Genomic DNA, 26,282 nt, shown 5'->3' with positions numbered 1-26,282 from the left:
GCGCCATCCAAATGTAAGCGCATGTCAAAACTGCAAGGCTAAAGTCGCGGAGAGAGGGCGCGATTGTGTGAAGCCTATGATGTGCTGCTTATATGGTAGTTGTATGCATTGTGCCGTATGTTGTGCAAGATAGACAGACACCGAGAGAGAGAGAGAGAGAGAGAGAGAGAGAGAGAGAGAGAGAGAGAGAGAGAGAGAGAGAGAGAGAGAGAGAGAGAGAGAGTAGTAATGTAGTGTTGGTGTGTGCGTGCTGTTACGCGAGAGTAGTGGGGGGCAAGCAAAAGCTGTGAAGTGGGCAGTCCTTTCTACAGTGGACCTGTCGCACTCGATATTTAGCATAAAGTCTGCCCCGCTCTGTATGGGGATCGAGCTTTCCCTCTTCGATTGTCTTCATGTCTGACTGCATTGAGAGAAGGAAACTGACGCTTTTTTACTTTACAGCCAGAGGAACTTTCTACATGTCAGCAACATCCCTCTTGGACAACGAATAACTCACACCAAGCTAGTCTATCCAGGGATTAATTTAACCAGAGCGGGATTTCATGTGAGTATTAGGTCCAAGTGTAGCCTATCTGTTTGTACACCTGTAAATAACGTGAAATGGTTCTTGATTCAACACGTGTAGAGAATACAGTCAAAATTACGCAAGCATCGGTTCATCATCCCGAGTTACTGCTAGAAGGGTGTCTATTCCTAAACCATAAACTGTCATACTTACTCCACACAAGACCTGTGGTAAGATCATAATTAACTATAGCCTAAACGTTAGTGCATATAGGCCTAGTGAACGAAAATGCAAATAGGCCAAGCAAATAAAGTTTACTTTAAATATTCAGTTGTTGGATAATATTAACAATAGTGTTTTCAGACTCATATAGTTTATGGACCAACTCATAAATTGACTTGACTTAATGTGCTATAGGCCCTAACTTTTCTAACCTAATGTTAACTTTTCATTAATAGCCTACTCGCACACAGCCTATAGTCATGCTTGCTGGGCAGGAAATATTCCACAATATTCCACGCTCCGTTGAAAATAACAGAAGCCAGAGTGTTAGCGTCCCCTTCCTAAATAATGAATTCATTAAAGTATAAATGATATGTAATTGTGTCTACTTTATAATGTATCGCAGATAAGGACACTTGTGATGGTTATTACTTTTTATTTATTTATCGTAACCAGTTTTTTTTCTCTATCAAACAAAACACAAATAAACATAGATATAAAATAGTAGGCTAGTCTCCAATCACACTAACCATAACTTCATGGCTTGTGAGCGCGTTCGATGTGAAACCATTTCAGAGGTCAAAAATGTTTGGGGATCTAGCCGAAATTGATAGGTGGCAGGTGCTCCTGAGCCACAAGAGACCACAGAATGAAAACCAGAGCCGTGCCCCCTCTACCTCCTGCTCCCTTTCCCCTGTCAGCCTAGAGCGCCTCTACAATCATGTGTTCGCTCATTCTTCCTGTAGTTTAAACTTGAACAATATCAAATAGGCCTACGTTGTTTTCTTTAAACCCTATTGGGCTTTCCATGGCACCTTATGGGCCTATGGTAAATATGCTTTATCCAAAAAATTGTTTTGTTCCAGAAGTCTTTTGTTTTTTTGAGCAAGTTGTGCGCTACTGAGTTATAGGCTACTGAGCCGTGTTCAAAATGTCAAAACAAAGCTTTGAAAATTGATTGTTATTGCTATTTAACCTAGGCTATAAACATTTTTTTAATGTTAGAAAATAGCCCAGGTAGAAATGAGACAAATTAAATGGGCAAAAAATGTTTATTGTGTATGTGTATTGGTTGCTAAAATAAAAAGGCTATATTATTTGTATTCCATCAAAAGCGTGACGTTTTATCATACTTGACGTTGGTTGCCTTTTAATTTGTTTATGGAAATAGCGACTTGTTCTATCGGTTAAATAAAGTTGGCTCTGGGCCTGTGGCCAATTCTGTCATAGGTTTAGAATTTACCATCAAAGACGTTTCACACCACTTGAATAAAAATAATTTTACATGCTAATTCTATAGCCTTGGATTACGCATTTTAATGGGATAATTGTAGGCCTACTTCTTCGGCAAGTACTAGTCTACAAAAGTTTTATATCCTATATTTATCTCATAATGTGGTTGTTATTCCAACAAGGTGCTTTGTGAGTTCGAGTTTTCACTTGGCTTTAAATCTATCTATAGTCCTAACATTTTAATATCATACAATCAATGGTGTAATTTTCTCATATGCATCGGGCCCCTGTTTGAATAATAATAATAGTCTTCTGCTTTTGAAATAATTTCAAAGGGATATTCGATATCCCAACAACCTTGTTCAATTGAAAGCTTTTTTTTTTATTTGTAGGCTATTTGGTTTATAACAATGACGATACGTTGTTCGGATACTCTATTTATTGTTGCAGTCAAATGAACACCAATTCATTTAGTCTTGGTCCCTTTGAGAGGCGTTTGGCTTAGACACTATCCCAATCTTGCAGTTTAAAGTTAACTGCAGCAATATCAGGACTGCTTAGCCTAATTGTAATAGCTATCTGGAAGTCCCAACAAGTTTATTTTTATGACATGTTCATCAGACAGGGTTGTTATGTCTCGTGTTGATGAAAAACTCGCCTTGACAGTCCTATGCAAATGTCTGTTAGGAGGGGAGAAATTAACATCTACAAACATTGGGCCGAAATTCCATCTGCCGCATCCTCGAGGAGACCCTTAATAAGTTCTCAGACAGCAAAGTGACACACATCTTAATCAAGTCTTAATCCAAGGAATTAATTCTCGACGCGTTTCTGAATAATTCCAATGCAAATGCAAGTCCGTGGAAATATGAGCAGTCTGCCTCAGTAGCACCAACAGATGGACCCACCAATCTTCGGAAAAATTAGAGAATCTTTTATTCAATGTTTTTTATTAGATAGGCCTATAATGAGATCGATGTTCAAAGATTCCAAAGTGCTCTAGCAAACCCTAAAGTCCACGCCAAACACATTATTTCCCGCAGTTAGGATATGGCCAAACGTCTTTGTTTGATTGCAATGATTTACGCTTCTTGAGCACTAGACTGGCAGATAAACATCGAACACACTTGTAAGGTTGATGTGAAAGGGTTATAGGCCTATCTGCTGCACAATGCATATTAACACATCTCCTTATAATATGCTAAATGTTCCAATAAACTCGTTTAAGGGTTACATTGTGAATCATCGTGGGTTGTTGTCAGACAAGTAATTTGCCTGTAACATTTCAACATGTCAGGTTATGAACAAGGATTGGTACAGCTCTATCAAGATAAGGTAGGACACATATTATCAAATGTCAAGTTCAGGAGGGCTCCTTAAACTGTAGTTATGTTATCAGAAATAGATTGAAACCAGTAGCAATAAGGGCAAGGTTATCATTATCATTTTAACAAATTTAAACAAAAGAATAATACATGCATTCAAAGTTATCTTTGATTTAAAACTGATAATAATTTAGCATAATTCCAATTAGAATTTACTCATTTAATAAGGTTTAGTTTGAAATGTATGTTTAAAAGTAGGCCATATTTAAAATCTATTTAGCAAAACTGCCCATCAGTAAACAAAACAAGAAACAATACTGTTGCTCAGCAAAGTCCTTATCAATGTGAGGTGACGTGGGGACATGCAAAGCAGTTCCCACAGAATATTTGTAGAGAAACTCACAGTACATGTGGAAATTTGAGTTTAGTCCCCTTGTTAGGTCTATGATGGCGTGTTGGCCATATCATATGCACTAGGGGGAGGGTCTTGATTTGGAGTTTGAAATATAGTAATGTCACACCTCCAAAGGGGGCACTGACACCTTGTTCCAGACAAAATGACCAGCTTGCGTCACCCCTACTCACTCCCTGGCAAGCTAGCCAGCCTCTCAGCACCACATTGACACTGGCTCATCCATCATTGTCACGGTGGATATGTGTCTGACTGGGTCATATTCATATTTATGACCAAAAATACTGTACACTGGGGATACTTGTCTTGGCTACACATACATACAAAGGACAGCTGTTGCTCTCAGGCAAGTACTCTTTGAGCTCTAGAAGATGAGACTACCATTGGGTAGTCTCATCAGGGTTACTTTATTTATGGAAAAACAGAAGAACATCAAACAAATAAGAGCTGTAGTCAAAGACTGTCAGAACCCATTAGAGTACTTTTGCTACAGTCTTACATTGACTTTTAATATTGAGAATGGCCTCAAATTCCACCAGCTACTTATCTTTATTATTACATTGATTTGCATGACAAACAATGGGATATACACGATTTGATGTGTATGGTAAAGCAATTTTTCTAACATTATTTAACTTTATCCTCCTCAATCTCTCATTTTCTGCAAAGATAAAATATACATATCATTGATAGACTTGTGAGTTATCCTGCTGTGCAATGATTTTTTTTTTTTTGTGTGTAAGTTCTCTATGTGAAACGTTTCTGGCTAATTGTGCCATAGGTTAACAGAATGAGCAAACTAAATCCAGTCTGGGATATTATATATTACGTCTTATCTTTTAAACTTTTCATTTTATGCACTTGCTTGTTCCTCCTAAAATCTTTTGATGTTATTGTCATGGCTAATTTAAAGGAGAAACAGAAGTTCTGAAATATGGTTTAACACAATAAAATTAAGATAGATATTGAGGTTTTGATTTTATTCTTGCAAAGCACTTTTAATGGAGGCTTTTAAACGTATTTTGCTATACATATTAAAATATAACAAAGAAGTCCCTCCATTAGCTATTAATTTCCCTTTTTCCAATGGGACAATGACACGTAATAACTGAATGGCAAGAAACAAAAGTTTGTTAGAGTTAAAAGCCTCTGAACATGGATGCTCTGTAAGCTAAAAGGGAAGCACTATTTTGATGGTGTAGCACTCCGTTTTGGACTTGGTCTCTTGATCAGTACTGGATCGATCAGGGGTTGTGATTTTATGCCATATGTGCACCTCTAACTTACTATGCTGAAATCCTACGTTTGATGAGATGGGAGGTACAGACTGGCATATAGATTGGCACATGGAGTAAACCAGCCAGGAGCAAGATGCGTGCATGGGAGACATTGTGTTAGGTTGGTTTAGGTGCAGTGCTATGGGCGTAAGTAAATCTCTTTGTGACATTGCTTGCAAAAAGTGCTATAGAGACTACAAATAAATTTGTTCTCGAGAATGAAGAAACTGTAATTGGCTACTTCCGCGTAGTTTTTAAACTACTTTTAGTTTGTCTTGTCAAACAAATGATACCACTGTTATTAGCCTGTTTACTCTTAAACTCCCTTAAAGGGTGGCTAGTGGACTGGAACCTACCCCGTCATTAAACCCAGCCACGACATCATAAATCTCATGAAGCTTTGAGGGAGTGATTGTGTCTCCATATCTTAAAGGTGTTAACTGCGCTTGTATAAATAAACGACCTGTTATTTTAGGATCTATTACGTATCAGTCTCCCTCATGAGGATACTATTTTGGTTGAACAGATCATGATAAGTTTATGCCAATAACCAAATGATCAAAATAAGATCGACAGAGACAGTTGCAAAGACAAAAAAAGGTTACTCTGGTTAAATTATAACGTGACAAAATTACGTTCTAATCTAAAAATGGGCTATGAAGTGTTATGTTGTCTGTAGACAAGATATATGCCTAGTAGCCTATAGATCGTATGCATTACTTTTCAATTATATTTTGTCGTTCCTGTTCAGAGACACAAATTCCTCCAGCAATTTCTGTAAAAAGTGGGCATTAGGCTAAAATGACTAAATATAACCATATTAACGACCACATTGATAAGCTTGTGTTTGTTTTTATATTGACTTGTGCTGAAATGTGTTGCATTGCTGTTTGCAGAGTCTGTCGGCCGGGGTTATGGATTTTAACCTTCTGACGGACAGTGAAGCCCGTAGCCCGGCGCTATCGCTCTCGGACTCCGGGACCCCTCAACATGATCAGGGATGCAAAGGTCAAGACAACAGCGGTCAGTTATAACACGATGACCTTTTTCATGACTATATTTGTAAAGCAGGATTTAACAGAGTTGTTCTGGTATACACAATTGCAATAAGTAGCACAAAACGTGGGCTATTTCTAGGCATATATTTCAGTAGGTAGGCATACACAGCCTATAATATTACGTCAAATTCATGTAGATCCGGTGTACAGGCTTATAATTGTAAATACTTATTTCATGGATGAACGGAGTGAGCGCACGACAATTTTTATATTGTTCTAGGCCTAATTTCTAATAACAAATAGGCTAAGTATGCAAGTTATTTACTGATGGGCAATTATGTTGAGGATTCACGCATTATATAGGCTAATATAGCCAGGCTTTTATGCTTTGACATAGCCTAGTCAAGGTATTTTTGCTGTTTTGCATGCATGGGACTGGATATAGAGTAGCCTACACAAATGTCTCCAGGAATTGGAGCAATCATCTGCAAGCTTATCCTTGTGCACAAATCAATGACGTGTCTGAGGATCTAGCGGCACCAACTGATCTCACAAGCGTGACAAAAGCCTATTGGGTCTCTTTTTACCGAAATGGACAAGCTCATTGCAGAGTTACCCCGATATTTGTTGCAAAACAGGGTAGAAAAGAAACATGGGGCATGTTTAGCATTTATTTTGCGCTCCAAATCCGTCAGGCCCTGTGTGCTATTCGTGGATGAGGTCTTTTGTCTTTTTCAGTTTTATGATTTGTTGAAAACCAGATTATTTAAAAAAGACCAAATATAGAGTGAATATATTTTTTATTCTTTCCAAATCGTTTTTATATGACTATTTCTTATGCATTTTTCTATGAAACCCTCAATATTATGGACATTCATAGAGAATTCATAGTCCATTTTCGTTCATGAAATTATAATCAGCCTCCTAGCCTTATAGAGATAGGCCTAGATCATTGAGATTTTTATCAAACAAATAAAAGTATGCCATTCCAGATTCTGTAAACTAGCAAACTAATGACGAAGCTAGATAACTCTTGATGTTTTGAGTAGCCTAGTCAACATTCTGTTTTCAAATGTATAGCCGGTTTCTCACGAAGGGTGAACAAAGGGGTTCGTTTTATAAAAATACATCTAATAAAATACCGATCCTATTAATTTAACTGGAAATAATCGGCGCCCATGAAATAGAAACATGGATGCTGAAATAACACATAGGCCTAGTAGTTGGATTGAAATAGCGAATGCTTCCAAATGGATTAATTGAATATTTGGAGCCTTTTGTGCATAAACCGCTATTTCACAACTGTGTGAGTTTGTCGACATGTGTGTGTAGGGCCGTGCATGCTTGCATTTGTGTGTGCTGAACGTCTGTGCGTGTATGTCTTTATGCGTTTTTAAATGTATGCATTTGCACATGCATTCTACCTACACCTCCATGTCCTGCCTGTCTCTGTTCATCCAGGGGACAAGCGCATAAATTCAAATTTAATTGCCAAACAACTGTGTCTGGCTTTGCAACCTCTGCTCATAAATCCACCCCTAACAAGCTTTCAGACATTCTGGAGCTGAGAATATCTCACCCCATGTCAGCCTCAACGACATTCAAAGAAATGTCATCAGTGTAATGTGTGCCTGTGGCTGCCCCTCCGGAACGTTAATTTACTGTTAAGCCTTTACTTATTTATAATCTTGTTTCACTGAACCGTTTAGTGTAGACGTCTCTCACTTTCTGTTCGTTATCATCATAACTTTTCTGGTTGTCTAAGAATAAGTCTGTGGCAAGGCTTGTAGTGATAATAGGTTCGAAGTCACTTTTATCCTTAAAAGGACAAAGGTGAATTGCTGTGACATGCCCCATGTATAATGACAATAAATATTTGATCAATCCATGTTCAAAGTTAACTGAGAAATAACCACATCAAAAAGAATAAAATATACCTTGGTGATCAACAAACAGTAGAATTAAATGCCACCAATGGCCATTGATAAGTTAAATCGCAAACCAATCTTTTCTACAACAAGCAGGGACCTTATTAGTAAGATTGCCTCCATTGTTGACCACAATAGGTTTTAAAGGGTTCCGACCTCCCCTCTGTATTGTGACATGGGAGTCAGGACAGATTTAGGCTTTTAGTGATGGCTAAACCAGTGTCAGTTTACTGGCAGATAACAGCCTCGGCCTGGCCTTATTGGTTTTGCTGGTGGCCCTGCAGAGTCTCTTTTAAACCCCGCTGATCATTTCAAACTCCTCCTAGAGAGCTAAGCCTTCGCCAAACAGTCCCAAACCTGCCCAGTCACAAAAGCCTGATCCAGGGGATTAGGGAGCCAGCTAATTTTGCACTTTCTGTGGGGTCCTCAAATTGCGGAACTCTGATTAGGAGAGGACGGTTCATTGGTAGACATAACATGGTTGTGTTGGCCCACCCTTTCTGTGATTGTTTTTGTTTCAGGGCCAAAGGAAGGCAATTATTGATTAGTTGTTTTCTGCAATATAGGTCCAATGAGCTGTTATGTGATAGGTTACATTGTTGTTGGTTTGACTTAAGTAGTATTTGTGAAATGTAAAAACATCTGTCTAGGATTGAGTTTTCTTGATTAAAAGATGGTTATGCATCTTAGAATAAACTATTTTCCACTAAAACCTCCCAAATACATTATTTTACTTTGAGCACATCTCAAAATCTGAACGAAAACTTGATATTTCTCAATGGAATTTGGAGTTAACTCTTGGGGGTCCACCTCCCGCTGCCCCTCCAGACACAGAGAAATCCCACCAGAACCAGACGGACGAGTCCAATGCTGAAGACGGCTCCCTGAAGAAGAAGCAGCGCAGGCAGAGGACCCACTTCACCAGCCAGCAGCTCCAGGAGCTGGAGGCCACCTTCCAGAGGAACCGTTACCCAGACATGAGCACACGGGAGGAGATCGCTGTGTGGACCAACCTCACAGAGGCACGCGTCAGGGTGGGTAAACCCCTCACGCACTCACGATGAAAATTATTTTGGTGATTATTGGTGATTGTGGTAGTGATTTGGACAGTGGTGTTGATGGTGGTGGCAATAATGATGGTGGTGGTTATAAAGCCAATGCTGGTGATAATTATGGTGGGGTGGGTCATTATATGGTGGTGATGATAATGATGGTGATAATGATGGTGGTGATGATAATGATGGTGATAATGATGGTGGTGATGAAAATTATGTTGGTGTGACGATGGCAGTGATGATAATTATGGTGATAATGATGGTGGTTGTGATCATGGTGGTGGTGATAATGATGGTGTTGATTACAATGATAGTGATGATGGCAATGGTGATGAAGACAATGATGATGAGGATGATGTCGAAAAGGGTATTTGAGCAATTATTTATTGTTGAGTGATAGTTGTTTCGCGGTGACTGCTGTATGTGGGTGGGTGCTGGTCAGTGCTACCTGCATTTGAGTTTCATTGTTTTATACACTTTCAAGACAGAGTTCTTAAATGAAAGGTTGTATCACATGTTACTGTACAAGAACATAGGCATGGATGAGTAAGTAATTCGTACATGGTTTAAATTTGTGTCTGGTTGGTTTGGTAACAGGGATGTACATTATATTATTCCTGGATCATTCCTATATCAGACATGTTTGTGTTAAAAATACAGAGAAGTATATATTGACACCAAAGAAAGGTCCTCTATTCATACATTATAGTGTGTGACACAAAGGTCAGAAGGGCACAAAGCCCCAATCCTAAAATGTTCCTTCTCCAGCCCAGAGGTTTGGTCCACACCCAGTGTGGAGCAGGTGGGTGCACATACTGATGGACGACAATACAATCGCTGCCTGCCTGACAAGTAATGGATCAGATCATGTTGGCTGAATGAAAGGTCACATAGCAGGCAGTCTTGGTTGTTATTTTGAAAGGACAACAGACCACACAAGGGATGGGTCCTAATGTCCATCAGTAGCCCTCTGAACCCTTCACGTTCCCCTCTAATCCAAGGTAGACGCAGATTCCACTGGCATACCGAGGATACTTCCCCTGTCATGTTGATTTATGGGATTTGTCCGAGTATTTGATCGTAGTAGACAAATTTGTCTTCTTAAGGTCCATGATGACACTGGTGTATGTTATTCCATTATATATGTGTCCTAATGGCACAGATAAAATACATTTTATATTGTATATTGTGTGTACTTATCACTGATTGAGGCAATCCACCAAGGAAAAAATTGTTTGTTAGTAAGACTATACAAATGTCAGCCCTTGAAGTCCTCTAATTGCCTTTGGTTTTAAACAGAAAAATAATATAATTCATATATTTAAAGTTGAGCATTTGGTCATGCTGGTCATTTACCAGTTTAGGAAAGTGAGGTTTAGTTTGATAACCTTTCCCATAGAACCATTTGACATTCATATGTTTCCATTAACAATTAAACAGTATTGCCCCAGAGTCATGTTAAGGGTGCGAGAAGAACTCTCCTAGAGGGGGTTTACCCACTGTCACTGAGTAGGATGGAAGACTTGGTGCTACACACTGAGCTCCACATTTAATAGTCAGGAGCATTCTTTTACTATCATAACAGATGTGGTACTGGTAGACCAAGCCTTTTGAAAGAGTGTAATCTTTCTATGCCTACAATATTAGAAAGACAGAACTGGTTGAACATTTTGTGTAAACAAAACAATGAATATAATTATTATTATTTCGAAACAACTCATCTGTCTGCTTGACATTACTATGTTTATGTATGCATTCACCTTTCAGTAAAAATCTGTGGGGTATACATATTTTGTGTCTTCATAAAAAATGTACTTCTGAAAATTCTGCTCAAAAACGAACACTGAAGGGAAGTATTTTTTTCTCTATTGGGAACTTAATTTGATACGTTCATAAAAAATTTGCCATTAAAATGTAAATCCATTTTATACCCTCTTAAAATAGAACCTTAAAATGACAAATGTGAAGTGGCATGGACTTTTCTGTCAGAGCTCATAATTAAAATAAGTGAATGATTAGTTTTAATAAACCATACTTTATATGACTGTTTGATAATACACTTCAACTTAGTTTCTTAAACAAGTTTTTAATTTCAAAGTGTCAGAATATACACTGGATATTGCCCAAACTATTTGAAAGGTGTTATGATTTTAGACATGTTTTTGAATTAAATTAAAAGGGGATTCTTTTCTGCTATTAAAACTTTTAGTAATGCAACTTACCAGTTTAGTTATATTATTTACTGGTAAAATAATTGAGTGGTTGGTACAACACATCATATTTACATTTGAAAAATGTATAGTAGTTCTCCCATGTCTTCAAATATTGCTGATATCTATTTATTATTATCTGAGCTGTGTTTGGAGTACTGTAGATTTTGTATACATCGTTTTCTTTGTGATCATCTTGGAAATGTTTAGCCCCTCACCATCATTAATTAAGATTAAGGTGAAAGCCCATATTTATCAACCTTTGTTTCCTTGCCTGCAGGTATGGTTCAAGAACCGCCGTGCTAAATGGAGGAAAAGGGAGAGGAACCAACAAGCAGAGTTGTGCAAAAATGGCTTTGGCACCCAGTTCAATGGACTAATGCAGCCCTATGACGACATGTACTCGGGATACTCCTACAACAACTGGGCCACCAAGAGCCTGGCTAGCAGCCCTTTGTCAGCCAAAAGTTTCCCTTTCTTCAACTCCATGAATGTAAGCCCCTTGTCCTCCCAGCCCATGTTCTCCCCTCCCAGCTCCATCCCCTCCATGAACATGGGCTCCAGCATGGTGCCCTCAGCTGTGGCTGGGGTGCCCGGTGCGGGCCTCAACAACCTGGGCAACCTCAACAACCTCAACAGCCCCACGCTCAACTCTGTGGCGGTGACAGCGGCCACCTGCCCCTATGCCACTTCGGCTAGCCCCTATATGTACAGAGACACCTGCAACTCCAGCCTCGCCAGCCTCAGGCTCAAGGCCAAGCAGCACGCCAATTTTGCATATCCGGCTGTTCAGAACCCAGTGTCTAACCTAAGCCCATGCCAGTATGCAGTGGACCGGCCAGTATGAAGACAGACCACAACCTCCAACCCCCACCCCCCAGTCCTAAAACACCTACCTGTATTCTCTCCCCCAAATCCACTTCCCCCACTGCTCCCAGCTAATAGACCTTCTCCTGTCCCCCCCATACTACATCTATGAATCTAAGAAATGTGTTACTGCGGTATGGACTGACTACCATGATGTTGTTTGAGGAAAAGGGGTGGTACACAACAGGAATAAGCTTAAACAGAGACAAAACTATATTCCCAGATGGACCACCACGCTTCAAAGAACTCTCTCAAATAAGCTGAGACTTTGTTGCTGAACCGACCAACTGTTAAAATGAGGATTTCTAAGATTATATCAACTATAATTGTTTTGGACTGCATGACAAGAGTGAATTTAAGGAAAACAAAGAAAAACCTGAATGCTGCAACTGCACTGGTGGTCAACATCTTGGCCAAAAGGAAATCATTGTTGAAGCTTTCCACCACCATCGCAGGAAAAGGGACCTGTGGTTGCAATATGGGGAAAAGAGGATGTATATAATGGACTTTTTTCCGTTTTGTATGTGACAAAACTATCTATGAAAAGTAGTTATTTGAAGATAAGAAAAGCATGTTCTTCAAGAGCATAGATTGATGTACTATGAGAACCTTCTTTTGGAATTTGAATCTTTGTTATGAATTTCACTAAGTTCAGAAGGTCCAGGGTCATAGTTCACATCAGGAGAGATAGGAAAAGTAGCAGGACGTCATTTCAGAGAGCACAAAAAAACAGTTAGACAAAACCACCACGGTTTACACATCTGTCAGAATATCAGAACCTTTTTAAAGTAACCCCCCAAAAAGCCATTGAATATATAGATTTGTGTGGTGTTATATGAAGGGAGTCCATTACTGTAAAAATGTATGTAAGAGTGCAGTTGTTATAAAACAAGCTTTTTTTGGTGTAGCCTGCTTTGTCTCATTAAAATGAATAAAACGGATCTGTTTTTATGAACAACTAAGACTGCTATTTGAGTAAATACTGTGTAAGAAACAATAATTATTCTTGCTTTTTGTCTTCTCATCATCTATGGCCCATGACATTTGACAAAGTGACACAGACCTACACACAATGTTCTCTGGACATGACGGCACAACACCATGGAAACGCCATCTCAACTCCATGGCAACATTACGCAACAAGGACATGGGGAGAGAGATGTAGAGATATAGATGTTCCCGTTGGCTGGTCACCGATATGTTTGACCTACACTCTTTGAGCAGTAGCCACAGTGCGGTCCCCAGGCTATCCCGTAACAGGGGAGGAATTCTCAAGCCATGCTTCAGATGGTCTGTGGTCAATGCCAACATTACGTAAGCGGTTGGGAGGTGTCCCTGTAGACCCCTATCTCAGGGGACAAACGCTCTATTGCCGAGCGGGGGCACTTGGCACTGATGGTGATATTTTACAACAATGTTGTTCTCATTTTCTAGTTTAGTACCAATGCATACTTTTCCCAAAATCAACTGTCACTCAAAGAGCTTTAACATGCCACCTAGAGAATTCTAACATTACGGAAAGTATTTATTTGTTATTTTCTCACAAAAGTTACGTGTTGGAATGGAATGTACTGTAGAAAGGGACTAAAATATTTTTTTCTATGGTGCTTTACATTATTAGATTATTTTTAATTGTATGATTTAACAACTATTTTAGACAACCATTTGTTATTATCAACCCAAGTTAAAATGGCTGTCTATTTGAAAGTTTTATAGTGTTTTCACTTACTGCAAGCAACATTTTTATTAGCTTCTTATCACTGTTTGCCTCTTCCAGTGACTATGCCAGCAATCACTTATATAGTCAGTGCAGTTTATTGAAACTTCATACTACTAGGTAAAGAGACCAAAGGGGCCAATAAGGGACAAGACTTGGACCTTTGATTATGGTTCTCATTTATACATTGCTTATACCACACAATCTTTTCTGGCTGGGTTGGAATGTGAACCTTTCTACCTTCTGAACATTGAAGCCTGTGTCTGACCTAAAAGCTACCACAGCTGTCCAACTGACCAGGCCTTGTGAACTCTAGACAACAAGGGAAATATTCTCCATTCTGCAGTTTCATTGGAAGGGAATAGACAACAATCAATACTTTTACCGTGATGGTTAAAATAGAACGTAAACAAGCACATTGCTGGTTAGTTTTGGGATGATCCCTTCCCAAACAGGAATAGGCTTTAATGTCATTGTTACTATAGTTAGAGTTGAGTACTGAACAATACACTTCCCCAGTTCCTGCTCTACATCACAGCATGATGCTTTACACATTATATTTGACAGATAAATCATGTGGAACTGGAGTACTGTACAAGGGGAGTACTATTCTACAAAAGTTTGGGGAAATACTTGAATTAATTGTCTTTTGCTATGTCATTTGCATCTGCCCATGTTTTTGCTCTGTACAGAAATCTTCATGCATTGCATTAAACATGTTGAGTGATATTACTGACCCCATCTTGTGCTCTTTCTGTGTGTTTTACAACAGACACATTACTTCAATTTGTGAAAGTGTGTAAGCATTTAATCATTTCTGTACACATTTTAATCCTTAATGACATTTTAAATTGATGTTGTACTCGTTTTGAAATTTGAAATCAGTTTTGCCAGGGATGCATTCAAGCTCACCAATTCTTGGAAATAACTATTTAGTCATGAAATACAGATAAGGTTCTGCACCGATATTTGGGTATTTATTAAGACCTTTCTCCTGTTTGTTGATAGACTTTCTATGGGATTGTGTTTCGTGGAGTGAGAGGAAAAGTTAGTGTTTTGCCTCCTCTTCCACACACCACTTACAATCAATATCCCACCACAGAGGACACACACACGTAAAGGCACTAAACACACACAAGTACTAAATGGAAAACACATGTTCACTGGTCCAAAACCATAGTCTGGAAATGTCTTGGAGAGAACTTGTAGAGATGATAACGATCACCTCAGAGAATAGAGAAGAGACGGGATAAGTGGTTTTATTGTTGTCACTGGCCTGGTGAAGAATTGAAAATGATTTATTTTCAAGGAAACTATATCTATGCATTATGCCTAACCATTTGACATCCACTTGAAGTAATGAAGACAAGCACATTTCTTGTCTTCCTGTGCTGAATAAGTATATGGACAATGACTTTTGGCCAGTTTAACTGTTACTGTTGTACCTTCCTATACCGTACAGCACTTTGACACAGACAATGTTTTGTCAATTCTGTGCTAAGTAGTTGCAGTCCAGCAACACCAAAACTGTACTGTAAGCTTTCACTTCAGTTTGTTAATGGAATGGAATTAGTCATCAAAAGATGAGCAACAGAGCAAGATGGACATTGTATTCTCTTCAAGAATATCTTTATAGACAATAAGTATCAAGGTTTTTTTTTTTGGCCCACCACCACCCCCCTTCTTCGGAGGAAAGCTTTATTTTTATTTCAGTGTAGTTAAAATAGTAAAAAAAATAAAAAAGAGAGAAAAAAAATAAAAAATAAGTATCAAGGGGTGTTGACAGGCTTTCTATTATACAGCACTGTCTGTCTACCTAGGTCAAACAAAAGTACAGAGTAAAACAATTGTAGTTGATTTGTCAGTTGGACTATAGTTGGAGCTCTGGTGACATGATTAGATTAGGATGTCATTTTGTAGTGTTTTTAGAACAGAAACATGCAATTACCTGTCAACATTAAATAAATGACCATATGTATTGCAATACATGTTTTTTCTCTGATACTTGCTATTATTACTCAATGAAACCGAAAGGCATCCTGCGTCTTCAAAGTTTTTTCTATCATGTTTGATGGACAATAACACTCATCTGTTTTACAGTACACTGTAGACAGTGACAATGCATCTAAAGAGAAAGTTAGTGCATATCCAGCCTTTGTTACAAGGTACTGATTGCTTAGAGTTAGTAATTACAACTTAACAATATTAAGCCTATTATTTGTGTACATAGACCAAATACCCAGAGTCTTTAGTTTAGATAATTATATCTCTTAGCTTTGTTGATATTAAACCCATCACACCAAAAGCTGACTAATTAGAAAATCATAATGAAAACAGTTATTAAATTCCCAGCTATTAAATCTCTTACACTCAGAACAGTGAAAGATCATCTTCTTGGTTTCTTTAATTAGCTAATTGCAGATATCTTTGGCAACGACAATTTAATTACATTTAAGGACATAACAGCCATATAGTAAATGGAATTTGCACTTCGAAGTGTCACAGAAGTGACTGTTCAACATGCAAACATAATATATCAAATAAATAGACTTCTTGTTCCTTAAAGATAATTTAATCAATGAAAATTCAGAATTCTGGAATCACTTTTCAAACATTTACAATTCAGTGCAAAGTGACTTTCATTCTATTTCTTTATGACTCGTTTGCTCAATCTGTAGTGCAAACAGCCTGTTTGCTTTTCTGCATTTTTACTTTTAGTGATCAACTGTATGTCATAGGACCATGAATATTTTGCTGATTTAAAATGACATGTATCCACAATCCTCATCCTTACAATCCCTGTTCTTATCCAAGGAAAAGAGTGAACACCCACTAAGCAAAGCTACGAACAAGATACTGTATGTTAGTCTGCAGATGTAGCGATACAACTACAATATAACATACAATATTTACAGTGTCTCGTGTACATGTTTCCTCTGTCTACACAAAGCCTGCAATTTCACAATGACATTCACATTCAGAAACACCTGTGCTGTCACATCTTAGCTTTATCTGAGGGAGTTGACTCACAATAGGAGTAATAGTAGTTTTGTCTGACAAGTCATATCCTGAGGGAGCTGGGAAAGGGACCACACAGCCACTGAAACCTGAAACACACCTAGTCCAATTTGGGCTCCATTGGGGACCTAAACCTTGTTCTTTTAACGGTTGCCACCTTATCCTACCTTTTAATACTAATTTCAACAAAGCCCCTACACACACACACACAGAGCAACTGCACACACTATTGTTTAGAGGCAGCCTCTGCGTGTAATTCTCAAATAATGACAGGCCTGGACTGTGGTTCAGTCCTGATGCTTTGGAGAGGCTCCGGGCCTGCAGGCTCAGCGCAGTCTGTGGTCCTCCTCTTCTCCAACTGTAATACATTAACTGGATTAACATTCCGACAGTAAGCCCCCGCAGACGAACCTGACGGCTTTTCTGTTCTCTCTCCCTTGCCCTCCAGCTAGCTCTGTCTTGCACGTCATTTCTCTTTTATATTGCCCCCCCCCCCGCTCACACAAGCATACAGATATACAGTATACACACACATGCATATATACAAACACACATACATAGAGAGAGAAGGAATAAACAAGTAGGATTTCCCTTTTAATTATAGATTAGTTCAAATGAAGTGAATTAGAGTCTACTCTCCACTCTACTCTAAGATATTCACCTGATTGACATTGCGATTGTTTTGTCCACTAACTGGGGTCTAAATGTTTAAAGTTTTCTTAAATACATATTTTAAAGGCTGCAAAAAATACGACCAACCAGCAGTAAAGATTACTACTAAACTCAAATAAATGGCACTCACAAATGCACACGCACGGACGCAAACATTAATTTGGCTCATGGAAATTGAGGCAGAGGTGCTTCACTAAACCAATCCTAGACACCTTTAATTAAACTTGTTTTTTATTATTTCTTTCTCCTAGAGCCCTAAACCAGAGAAGGCACCTTCAGGCTGTTTTCACATGTGATTAGCCTCTGTCCAAAATCACTTAACTCCACAATGACCATCCAAATGCTTTGACAACATCATCTGGCAAAGATTAGTCCTCCCTCCTTGTTTACCTGATCATGTTGGTTCACTTACTAGTTGAAATCTGGTCTATGTCTTCTGAATACTCCAGTTTTCTCTACCTGATCATTGGAGAGTGTCTCTTGATCCTAATATATTAAGAAGCAACATTGCAGTTCCAGGGTAATAAACATAATTACTGTACACTTAAAATGATGTCAATTATTTAAAAAAAGAATTATATTGGATACAAGTTAAATGATTTAAAGATATATATTTTCAGTTTTTAAAAGTTACAAGTATCATTGGTATTACAACTCTTTTGTTGCAGAATAAGTTTGAAATGTGAATACAATAGTTTGTTAAGTGTCAACATACAACTACCTAAAATGTAACATTTTGAAAGCTTATTTGGTTGTTTAAAATCAATAAATCCCCATAGACATTCTGTTGTATGTGACACAACAAATCAGATGGAGGCAGGGAGGACAGACTGTGAGGAGAGCAGACTTACTTATTGCTCTCTAGTGCCATCTTTTGGACATATTTAGCATGACCATTCGGTGATCCAAGAGCAGTGCATGACCTACACATACACTATAGCCAAAAATGTGTGGACATCTGACTATTAAACCTGTATGAGCTTGTTGGACATCTTATTCCAAAATAAGCAAAATGGGAACTGAGTCCATATTACGGTAATGTACATGATTTTAGAATGAGAGGTTTACAGGCAGGTTTCTGTATATTGAGCAGTGTCCACATACCATTGTCCATATATTGTATATAAAGAAATACTAAATAATTTTTACTTAGCAGGGTTTATACTTTAAACACATGACTTTGATAGTGCAAAGTGCCAAGTTGCTCTTATCCAAAGGAACATGGAACACCTGTCAAAGCTGCAGTCCTTGACCATGAATTTGCACACTATACAATAACTTACTCTCTATAGGACTATAAGCAAACAGAACAGCATGCAAAATACTCTGAGTTTTTGGAAGACTGGCTCACACCTGCTGGTTTCCCTGACCTTTCATGCTGTGTTGTGCTGTAGGTGTGCCCAACCTGCCCAGGCTGGCATATATAAAGGACAGGGAGTCTCAGCCCAAATGCCTGTGTTCAATGTAAGTGTCGGTTAACTGTTTGCATTAGAGTACAAAAGTGCTATTTCTTGTGTTTTTGGAGATTTGGGCTAATGGTTTGTTCTTTTGCTTTTCTTCCTCTTTCAGATGTCGGATATCTGGGTTTTGGGTCTTCTTGGTTGCCTTCTAGGCATTGCATGTGGTGAGGAAAAGTATACGTGTTGTTATCCATCATTTCCTTTCATATCAGCTTTTGCTCAGGTAGATGGAAGGTCAAAATACGTAACATTTTCAGGTTTTCATGGTGTGTAGTTGTAAATCTATATGTGTGTGTGTGTACATGGCTAAATGAACAATGTATATGTCTGTGTGTTCACAATCTATGGGACTGCTGTAACAGGTGAAAAAGTATGCTACCCCAAACTGGATTGTTTTGAGGACAACGTCCCCTGGGGAGGGACAGCAGAGAGACCTATTGCTCGTCTCCCCTGGAGCCCAGAGAAGATTGGCACCCGCTTCCTTCTCTACACTTCGTCCAACCTCGACCAATTCCAGGCTAGTAACGACCTTTACCATGTAGTAATTCATGAAAAAATGTGTGAATCTTTCTTAATAGGTTGTGTACACCAAATGAAGACAACTGTGTGTGTCCTGATCTTAACAACACACTCCTCTCCTCAACTCAGCTATTGTGTAGTGCATTGTGTGTACAGTATGCTAACACGTTTTTGCTGCCATTACATGTATGAACAGGAGCTAAAACCTGACAAAGCCAGTCTCAAGGGATCAAACTATGACAGTGATGTCAGGACCCATTTTATCATCCACGGTTATCTGACGAAGGAGAATGAAAACTGGCCAGTGGATATGTGTAAGGTGTGTTCAGATGCAATTGTTTAAAGTGGAATACAGATGGGGCTTTGATATTACGTTTATCCAAATGCCTTAGACAAACATGTTGTGTCGTTTTTTAGGGTATTCTCAATAACCAGACCATGACTGTATAATTGTCTTTCCAGACCATCGTGCCAGTGGAGTCCAGCAACTGTATTGTCGTGGACTGGAAAGAGGGCTCGAGGACCACCTATCCCCAGGCAGCCAATAACGCCAGGGTCGTAGGAGCCCAGGTGGCCCAAATGATCAAGTTTATCAAGGTATGTATTGTTCAGATTACAACCTCAAGCTTCACACATTCCATAAATATTCGTAGGAAATGTAAGTATGAAACACCAACTGTCACACTAAGATGTTGGGAGGGCGGGGGGGGGGGGGGGGGAGGCATGACAAGATGAGTGAGGTAAGATCCAAATGCAGAGTTTAAATAAAACAACATGGGACAGGTGTGTGTGATTGTCTTGTAATTGGTATTCTGGAGAGGCAGAGCATGGTGTGGCCTGTGTTCCGGGTGTGGGTCTTTTAGAGGAGTCCCTTTCTGCAACAAAGGATAGAGCTGGATCGTCTGGATTGGGGGACAAGAGGTCTGGAGATGGTTAAAAGGGGTGTATTGTTGTCACCTAATTAATATTCCGGAGAGGCAGAGAGTGGAGTGGCCTGCCTGTGTTCCCGGTGTGGGTCTTACAATGGGACACTTTACATCAGTTCTGTTGGTTGTTTCTGTGCAATTCTGATTATTAAAATATTGATGATGGTTTGGACCTGACAAGTTTCTGAATAAGGGCTTTAACTAGGTTTTCTGTACTGGCAAAAATATTGGAATACATGGTTTCTGTCCTGGACAATCGCATGTGACCATCACGCCGAGGTGATAATGAGGTCAAACAGCACAAAAAGTACTCCAGAGTTAGGCCACATCTGCTGCAATCTATACATTCTCACGATGAGCAAATAGGGCCAGTACTACAACCCTAACAAGCCTGGTTGCTGATCGGACCACCCTAACGATCCCGGTTTCTGATAGGACAACCCTAACGAGCCTGGTTTCTGATAGGACAACCGTAACAAGCCTGGTTTCTGATAGGACACCACCAGGCAGGGGACTGACACGTTCCACATCATCGGACACAGTCTCGGGGCTCACGCTGCTGGGGAGGCTGGAAGCAGAACCAGAAATCTGGGACGCATCACAGGTTGACACAGTAACAATTTGACAAAATGTACATATTGATTTAACACTGACCTGATCCAGAATGGATATACTTACATTCAAAGAAACAGAAAAGGAATATCAGCTCTTAAAAGAACTTATGTCAACTCAGTAATGATTTATTTTTTGTTGAGGTTGTACAACTAAATGAAAACTAAATAATTTGTATTATTTAACATTTCTGACCAATTATTTAGTTTTCATGATTTTGTGGATTTTGTTATGAATATGAATGTTCTGGATTTTGTGCAGGTCTGGACCCAACTGAGCCCTACTTCCAGGGCACAGTTGAAAAGGTGCGCCTAGACGCCTCTGATGCCAAGTTTGTGGATGTTATTCACACAGACTCACTCCCCTTCAACCCAACTGTTGGTACGATCCACTTTTGATTCATGATAACACTGGGAAGAGTTAGAAAGTATTAAGTAAAGCGGCTTGATAAACAAAATACTGATGAGGGACTTGTCTTTCAGAAGTTTCAAAAAGTTGTTTTTGAGTTGTAAATATCCCAATTTAGCAGCAATATGTAGAAAATTATGCACCTTTCCTCAAATAAATATTTTACTTGACTTACTTCACAGGTCTGGGTATATCTCAGGCCATTGGTCATGTTGACTTCTACCCCAACGGAGGAGAACACATGCCTGGCTGTAACAAGAACCCCGTCTCTCAATATCCTGACATTGATGGGATTTGGGAAGGTAAGATGTGTTCTCAAAGCAGCCTCTGAAGGAGAATGTTTACACACTCATACACTTGTAAACATCTTTTAGATGCAGTTTGCATCTGGAGTATCCCATTCAACCTTAACATAGCAGAATGATAAAATGTGACCTCGACAGCTGATAAGTTATTATGTTCATGTTTTAAAACATTATTGGACCCAATAAAAGGCCTTTATATACATCTCAACTATGTCAGAAAGGAATGAAAACTAGCAGTGTGTATGTGTATATATAGTATATACACATACTGTATACATTGAGTGTCTTACGACAGATAATCCTCTCTGAATATTGGACAGGACTCAATGGAAATATCTTAAAGAAACCAACCACCTCTCAAGGTTTTTCCAGTTACACTCATCTGAGCAAATATTTTTCTGAAACGGTTGACGGGCTTACTTTTGATGTGTGCCGCTGTGCGGCGAGGCTCATGTGGCAGCATTGGTGCCATGCCTGGGGGGGGCTGGGCACAGATGAAATCTGCCCACTTGATCTTCCAGATAAGAGAGGGAGAGTGGGAGCCAGGGCCACATAGCTGGAAGTCTTGGAGCGCCTCGTTCTGCACCACGCAGAGAGCAAAAAAACACAGCCCATGACCTCTCTCTGTCTCTCTCTCTGTCTCTCTCTATGTCTGTCTCTCTTCTCTATCCCTTGCCCTTTCTGAACCCTCTTCTCTCATTTGCGACATCTGTCACGTTGTCACTCCACAACTGCCAGTCCCGTTTTATGAATTTGCCGACCTCTGCTTTGTAGACGGTTTCTCACTCAGTAGTTTACAGTCGACTCATTTCCCTGTCTCCTCATCCCTCCTGTGTCTCTTGTGTGTCCCCTGTGTTCCCTTGCAAGGCGTTCGGAAATTTTCCGTCTGCAACCACCTCAGATCCTATGAGTACTACGGAGAGAGCATCCTAAACCCCAGCGGCTTTGCAGGATATCCCTGCTCTGACAAGGAGGCTTTCGACTCCGTAAGTGTTTTCACCGCATTTAGGGTGTCAAGGTATCCTCCTCGAAAAACTTGCTGCCGCAGCCCCGGAGGTGTGAGAGAGAGGAGAGTCAGGTGTCCAGACAACGGAGTCAGTGTCCTCCATTTAAAAATGACTCAGGGGTGGCTGTGACATGGAGGTTGGAGGGGATGTGGGGTGGGGTGGCGGGGGGGGGCATGGGGTGGCAAACAGAGGAGAGTTGGTGGGGTGGGGGTTGCATCGTTGGCTTCTAGGCGGGGAGTGCATGTGGACCGAGGGCACCACCACCTGTCATTGTGTATGACATCGATATGGCTGTGAACCGTTTCTGTAGTTTTAAGAAGTTGATTCAGAGGGATTGTGTTTTTTGGGGGGCATAGTGGGGGTTGGGCCTGACGGGCTTCCCCCATGCCTCACTGCAGTGAGGGCCTGTGTCTGCAGCTGTCTGTGTTAATGACAGTTGATCCTAGCTTTGAGCCCCGTCCCAATCAAACAGGACCCGGGAACGCCCCAAATGACCTCTTATGACCATGTACACTTGTCGGCACGGCAACGCCTCCTTGTTGTTCACCTCGTAAACGCCCTTGGATGTTATTCCTTCACCTCCAGTTGACAACCATAAACTGACCTGTTCCCACACTGTAAAGCACTACAAAAGCAGGGTAATCTCAATCTCTATATTTATAGGGTGTCAATTCAAGACATGTCAAAATTGAGGGGGAGCAAATCAAGGCTTTGAGGGTTCTCTCTTACTTCAGGGGGTGCTTGACAATCCACTGGTGTTGACACGGAAGGTGAGAAACTGCTTTGAGAAAAGATTATTGCTCCCAGGGACACCTCGAGTGTAGGCGTAAAGATGAGGAAAGTGCTGTGTCGTAAAATGTAAGATCCCGTTTTATGTTTCCCCTTGAGCTGTACAGTAATGGAGAATGACTCATGACAGTTTCTTAAACCTGTGAAAACCACTGACCAGTACTGTTCTAGAACTATGAAAGGTCACATATCTCATTTGGTAATGCAACAGTTAAAAGGTTGTATTGTCACCATTGGATGTAGAGCGTAGACCCATAATAAAGTAGACCAAGCATGAAAGATGGCGTCCCATTAGTTTATTTGGCAAGTGCTCAGCGGTGCATTGAAGCTTACAAAACAAAACCTCAAGGTCATGCAGTCTGTTGAAAATCAACACTGTAGCTTGAGGTTTCAGACCTACTACCCTACTGATATTCAGCCAAACCATTCCGTCTCGTGTGGTATTGCTGAATTATCTTTCAAATGATTTTAATATGTGGAGTATTTTCAAGCATGTGAGGCCAAATCTATAACCATTTTTTTTTTCAATCTAACATTAAAATACATCAGAATAATTATGTTTCCGTTGTAATCAGGATTTATGCTAATACAGAATATACTGTAACTGCATATAAATAATTAGAAATTATATATTTCCAGACTCAAATATAATTTCTGTCCCTGATCACACTGGTCTCCATACATGATGCTCACTTTGCTCCAACCATATCAGTATTAAATATTATTACACATTTTGAATATTATATGGCACAATCTCATATATTTTCCCCACAAGGCTAGTTGAAAAACGAAAAATTATACAACCACACTACCATACAAGGGATTGTTCTGCTGGTCGACCTGCCCATTTTGACCTTATTGCATAGCTATCTTCTTCTCTATAACAGGATGATGACTTCATACACCTGGTTCTTCTGCATGTCTTTATAGGGAACGTGTTTCTCTTGTGCCAACAAAGTGTGCCCCACCATGGGCCACTTCGCAGATAAGTTTGGCATCTCTCAAGTTTCAAAGACAAACTTCTACCTGAACACCGGCAAAGCTAAACCTTTTTCACGTAAGTGCTCTTTCACTGTCCTTTAATGTGTCTTGAATCACCTTTTGCTTGATTCTCCAAAAAGCCCTCTAAACAGTTCCTTCCTGTATTGTGAGTATGAGTGGGTGGATGAAAAACAATTTGACATCGCTGACTTAAAACATAGTTTAGAACCATAGAAATGGTGGGTCGATGACAACTTGTTTTGTTGGTTGAACTTAATGGGTTTACTGTGATCTATTTCTGTTCCAGAGTACGTGTACAGAGCAAAGGTGACCATTGATGGCACCAGATCCCAACCTGGCTTCCTACATGTGGCACTCCACGGAGATCAGGGCTCCACTCCTCTGCTTCAGGTTCATGTGTGAGTACACACTTCAATAAACCATCGAAATATACTGTAGATTCTCCCATAACAACTGCACATAAAGAGTTACAATGCTGGATGCTGCTTTAATCACATCCAGAATAATTCATTAATATTAGCGATTTACAGCCAAGCATTTGTGATAGATGTGAGTCTGCAATAAAATGACAAGACTAAAGAACTTAACGGTTTGTCTCAGGGGCCTCCTGACTCCAGGCTCCTCTTACGAGGCCACCCTAACGACAGAGCAAAACGTCGGACAGTTAACCCACATGACTTTCCGTTGGAACAACCACATCTACAACCCTCTGCTCCCAAAGTTTGGCGCCACAAAGATTGAGCTTGTCCGGGGGAGCGACAGCAAGACGTAAGTGGGACTGTCTGGTCGAGGTGGCGAGCTGGCCTGTGTGGCTTTCTGACTGCCAGGTCATCTACCGTCCTCGACTCGTCTGACTTTTACTCGGCTGGTCTGTTTGCCTTGCACTAGAAGCTTTTTTTGGACTCTCTATATGCCCTGCTGGTTTGTCTGTCTCTCTCTGACAGCTCTCAAGACAAGTGAGTGTATTTCATTGATGCAGACTGTATGCCCTCTAGTGGTGGTGCGAAGCCTCTCACAGAAGTCTCTCTCTCAGGCCAGGCTGATATATAACTTGCATTGCTGTTAGCTTTACCTCCCAGTCTTGAGGATTGAAATGTGTTGCCTGTCGTTTTATTTACGTTCGTCTGATAAGTAATACATTTTTATAGAGAGAAAGACACATCAATGTTAAAATATATATTTTTCAACAGACTGTAGAGGGCAGCGTGGTATCCATATGTTTCAGTGACAGACAGGGAAATATGAATTTCTTGAATGGCAATGTGATGTGAGGTATCATGATCATCGTGATAGACTGGCGTTAGAACTAGAGTGTTAAGCTAATCAATTATTATCATTACCTCATCTAACTAAACTAAAGGAGATGGTTCAAAGATCATACAGATATTATCAGGGACCTTGCGCTGGGATCATCCTAGTCTAAAATGATGTGATTAATTTGACAGGAAGGCCATGGTTTGATTATAGGCAGTCAAACAATTCCTTTTGCCAAACTTCTTCTTCTTCTCCTGTGTGTTGCAGCTATGCGTTCTGTGGAGAAGGGCCTGTACATGAGAGCTTCAAGCAGAAAGTGAACCCCTGCCAATGAATTGAGGAACGATCCCACGTGCAATTCTGGCCAATTCAATAAAGCTGAACTAAGTGAGTCACTTTGGTCTGATTACGTAACTGTCCCTTAACTGACATTCAAGCTGAACAGGATCCAACTAATAGAAAGTCAAAGGAAAAAACTATTTTGTAAAGAGTATACGCATCCCATTGTAATCATGACAACTTCACTGTTGTTTCATGCTTTAAATTCCACTAAAGACCATT

At 39.8% G+C, this 26,282-nt stretch overlaps 2 protein-coding genes across 2 annotated transcripts; both read left to right on the top strand.

The window, feature by feature from the left end:
- Positions 1-301: 301 nt before the first annotated feature.
- pitx3 (paired-like homeodomain 3) lies at positions 302-14,485 on the top strand. The gene is made up of 4 exons (XM_062463558.1): positions 302-544; positions 5,871-5,997; positions 8,729-8,934; positions 11,446-14,485. The coding sequence occupies exons 2-4, from the start codon at positions 5,889-5,891 to the stop codon at positions 12,010-12,012; spliced, it is 882 nt and encodes a 293-aa protein (XP_062319542.1). The 5' UTR covers positions 302-544; positions 5,871-5,888; the 3' UTR covers positions 12,013-14,485.
- A 4,413-nt stretch (positions 14,486-18,898) lies between these two features.
- Positions 18,899-26,112, top strand: LOC134022874 (inactive pancreatic lipase-related protein 1-like). The gene is made up of 13 exons (XM_062464613.1): positions 18,899-18,903; positions 19,009-19,063; positions 19,262-19,416; positions 19,615-19,737; positions 19,881-20,015; positions 20,840-20,948; positions 21,218-21,337; positions 21,547-21,666; positions 22,537-22,655; positions 24,396-24,522; positions 24,754-24,865; positions 25,068-25,235; positions 25,989-26,112. Exons 2-13 carry the CDS (start codon positions 19,009-19,011, stop codon positions 26,053-26,055), a joined length of 1,410 nt encoding a protein of 469 aa, XP_062320597.1. The 5' UTR covers positions 18,899-18,903; the 3' UTR covers positions 26,056-26,112.
- Positions 26,113-26,282: the final 170 nt, after the last annotated feature.

Source organism: Osmerus eperlanus, chromosome 6, assembly GCF_963692335.1.
Source record: "Osmerus eperlanus chromosome 6, fOsmEpe2.1, whole genome shotgun sequence".
In the NCBI taxonomy this organism is placed as follows: Eukaryota; Metazoa; Chordata; class Actinopteri; order Osmeriformes; family Osmeridae; genus Osmerus; species Osmerus eperlanus.
The sequence above is the reverse complement of the archived record's forward strand: the minus strand, read 5'-3'. Positions and strand labels throughout refer to the sequence as shown.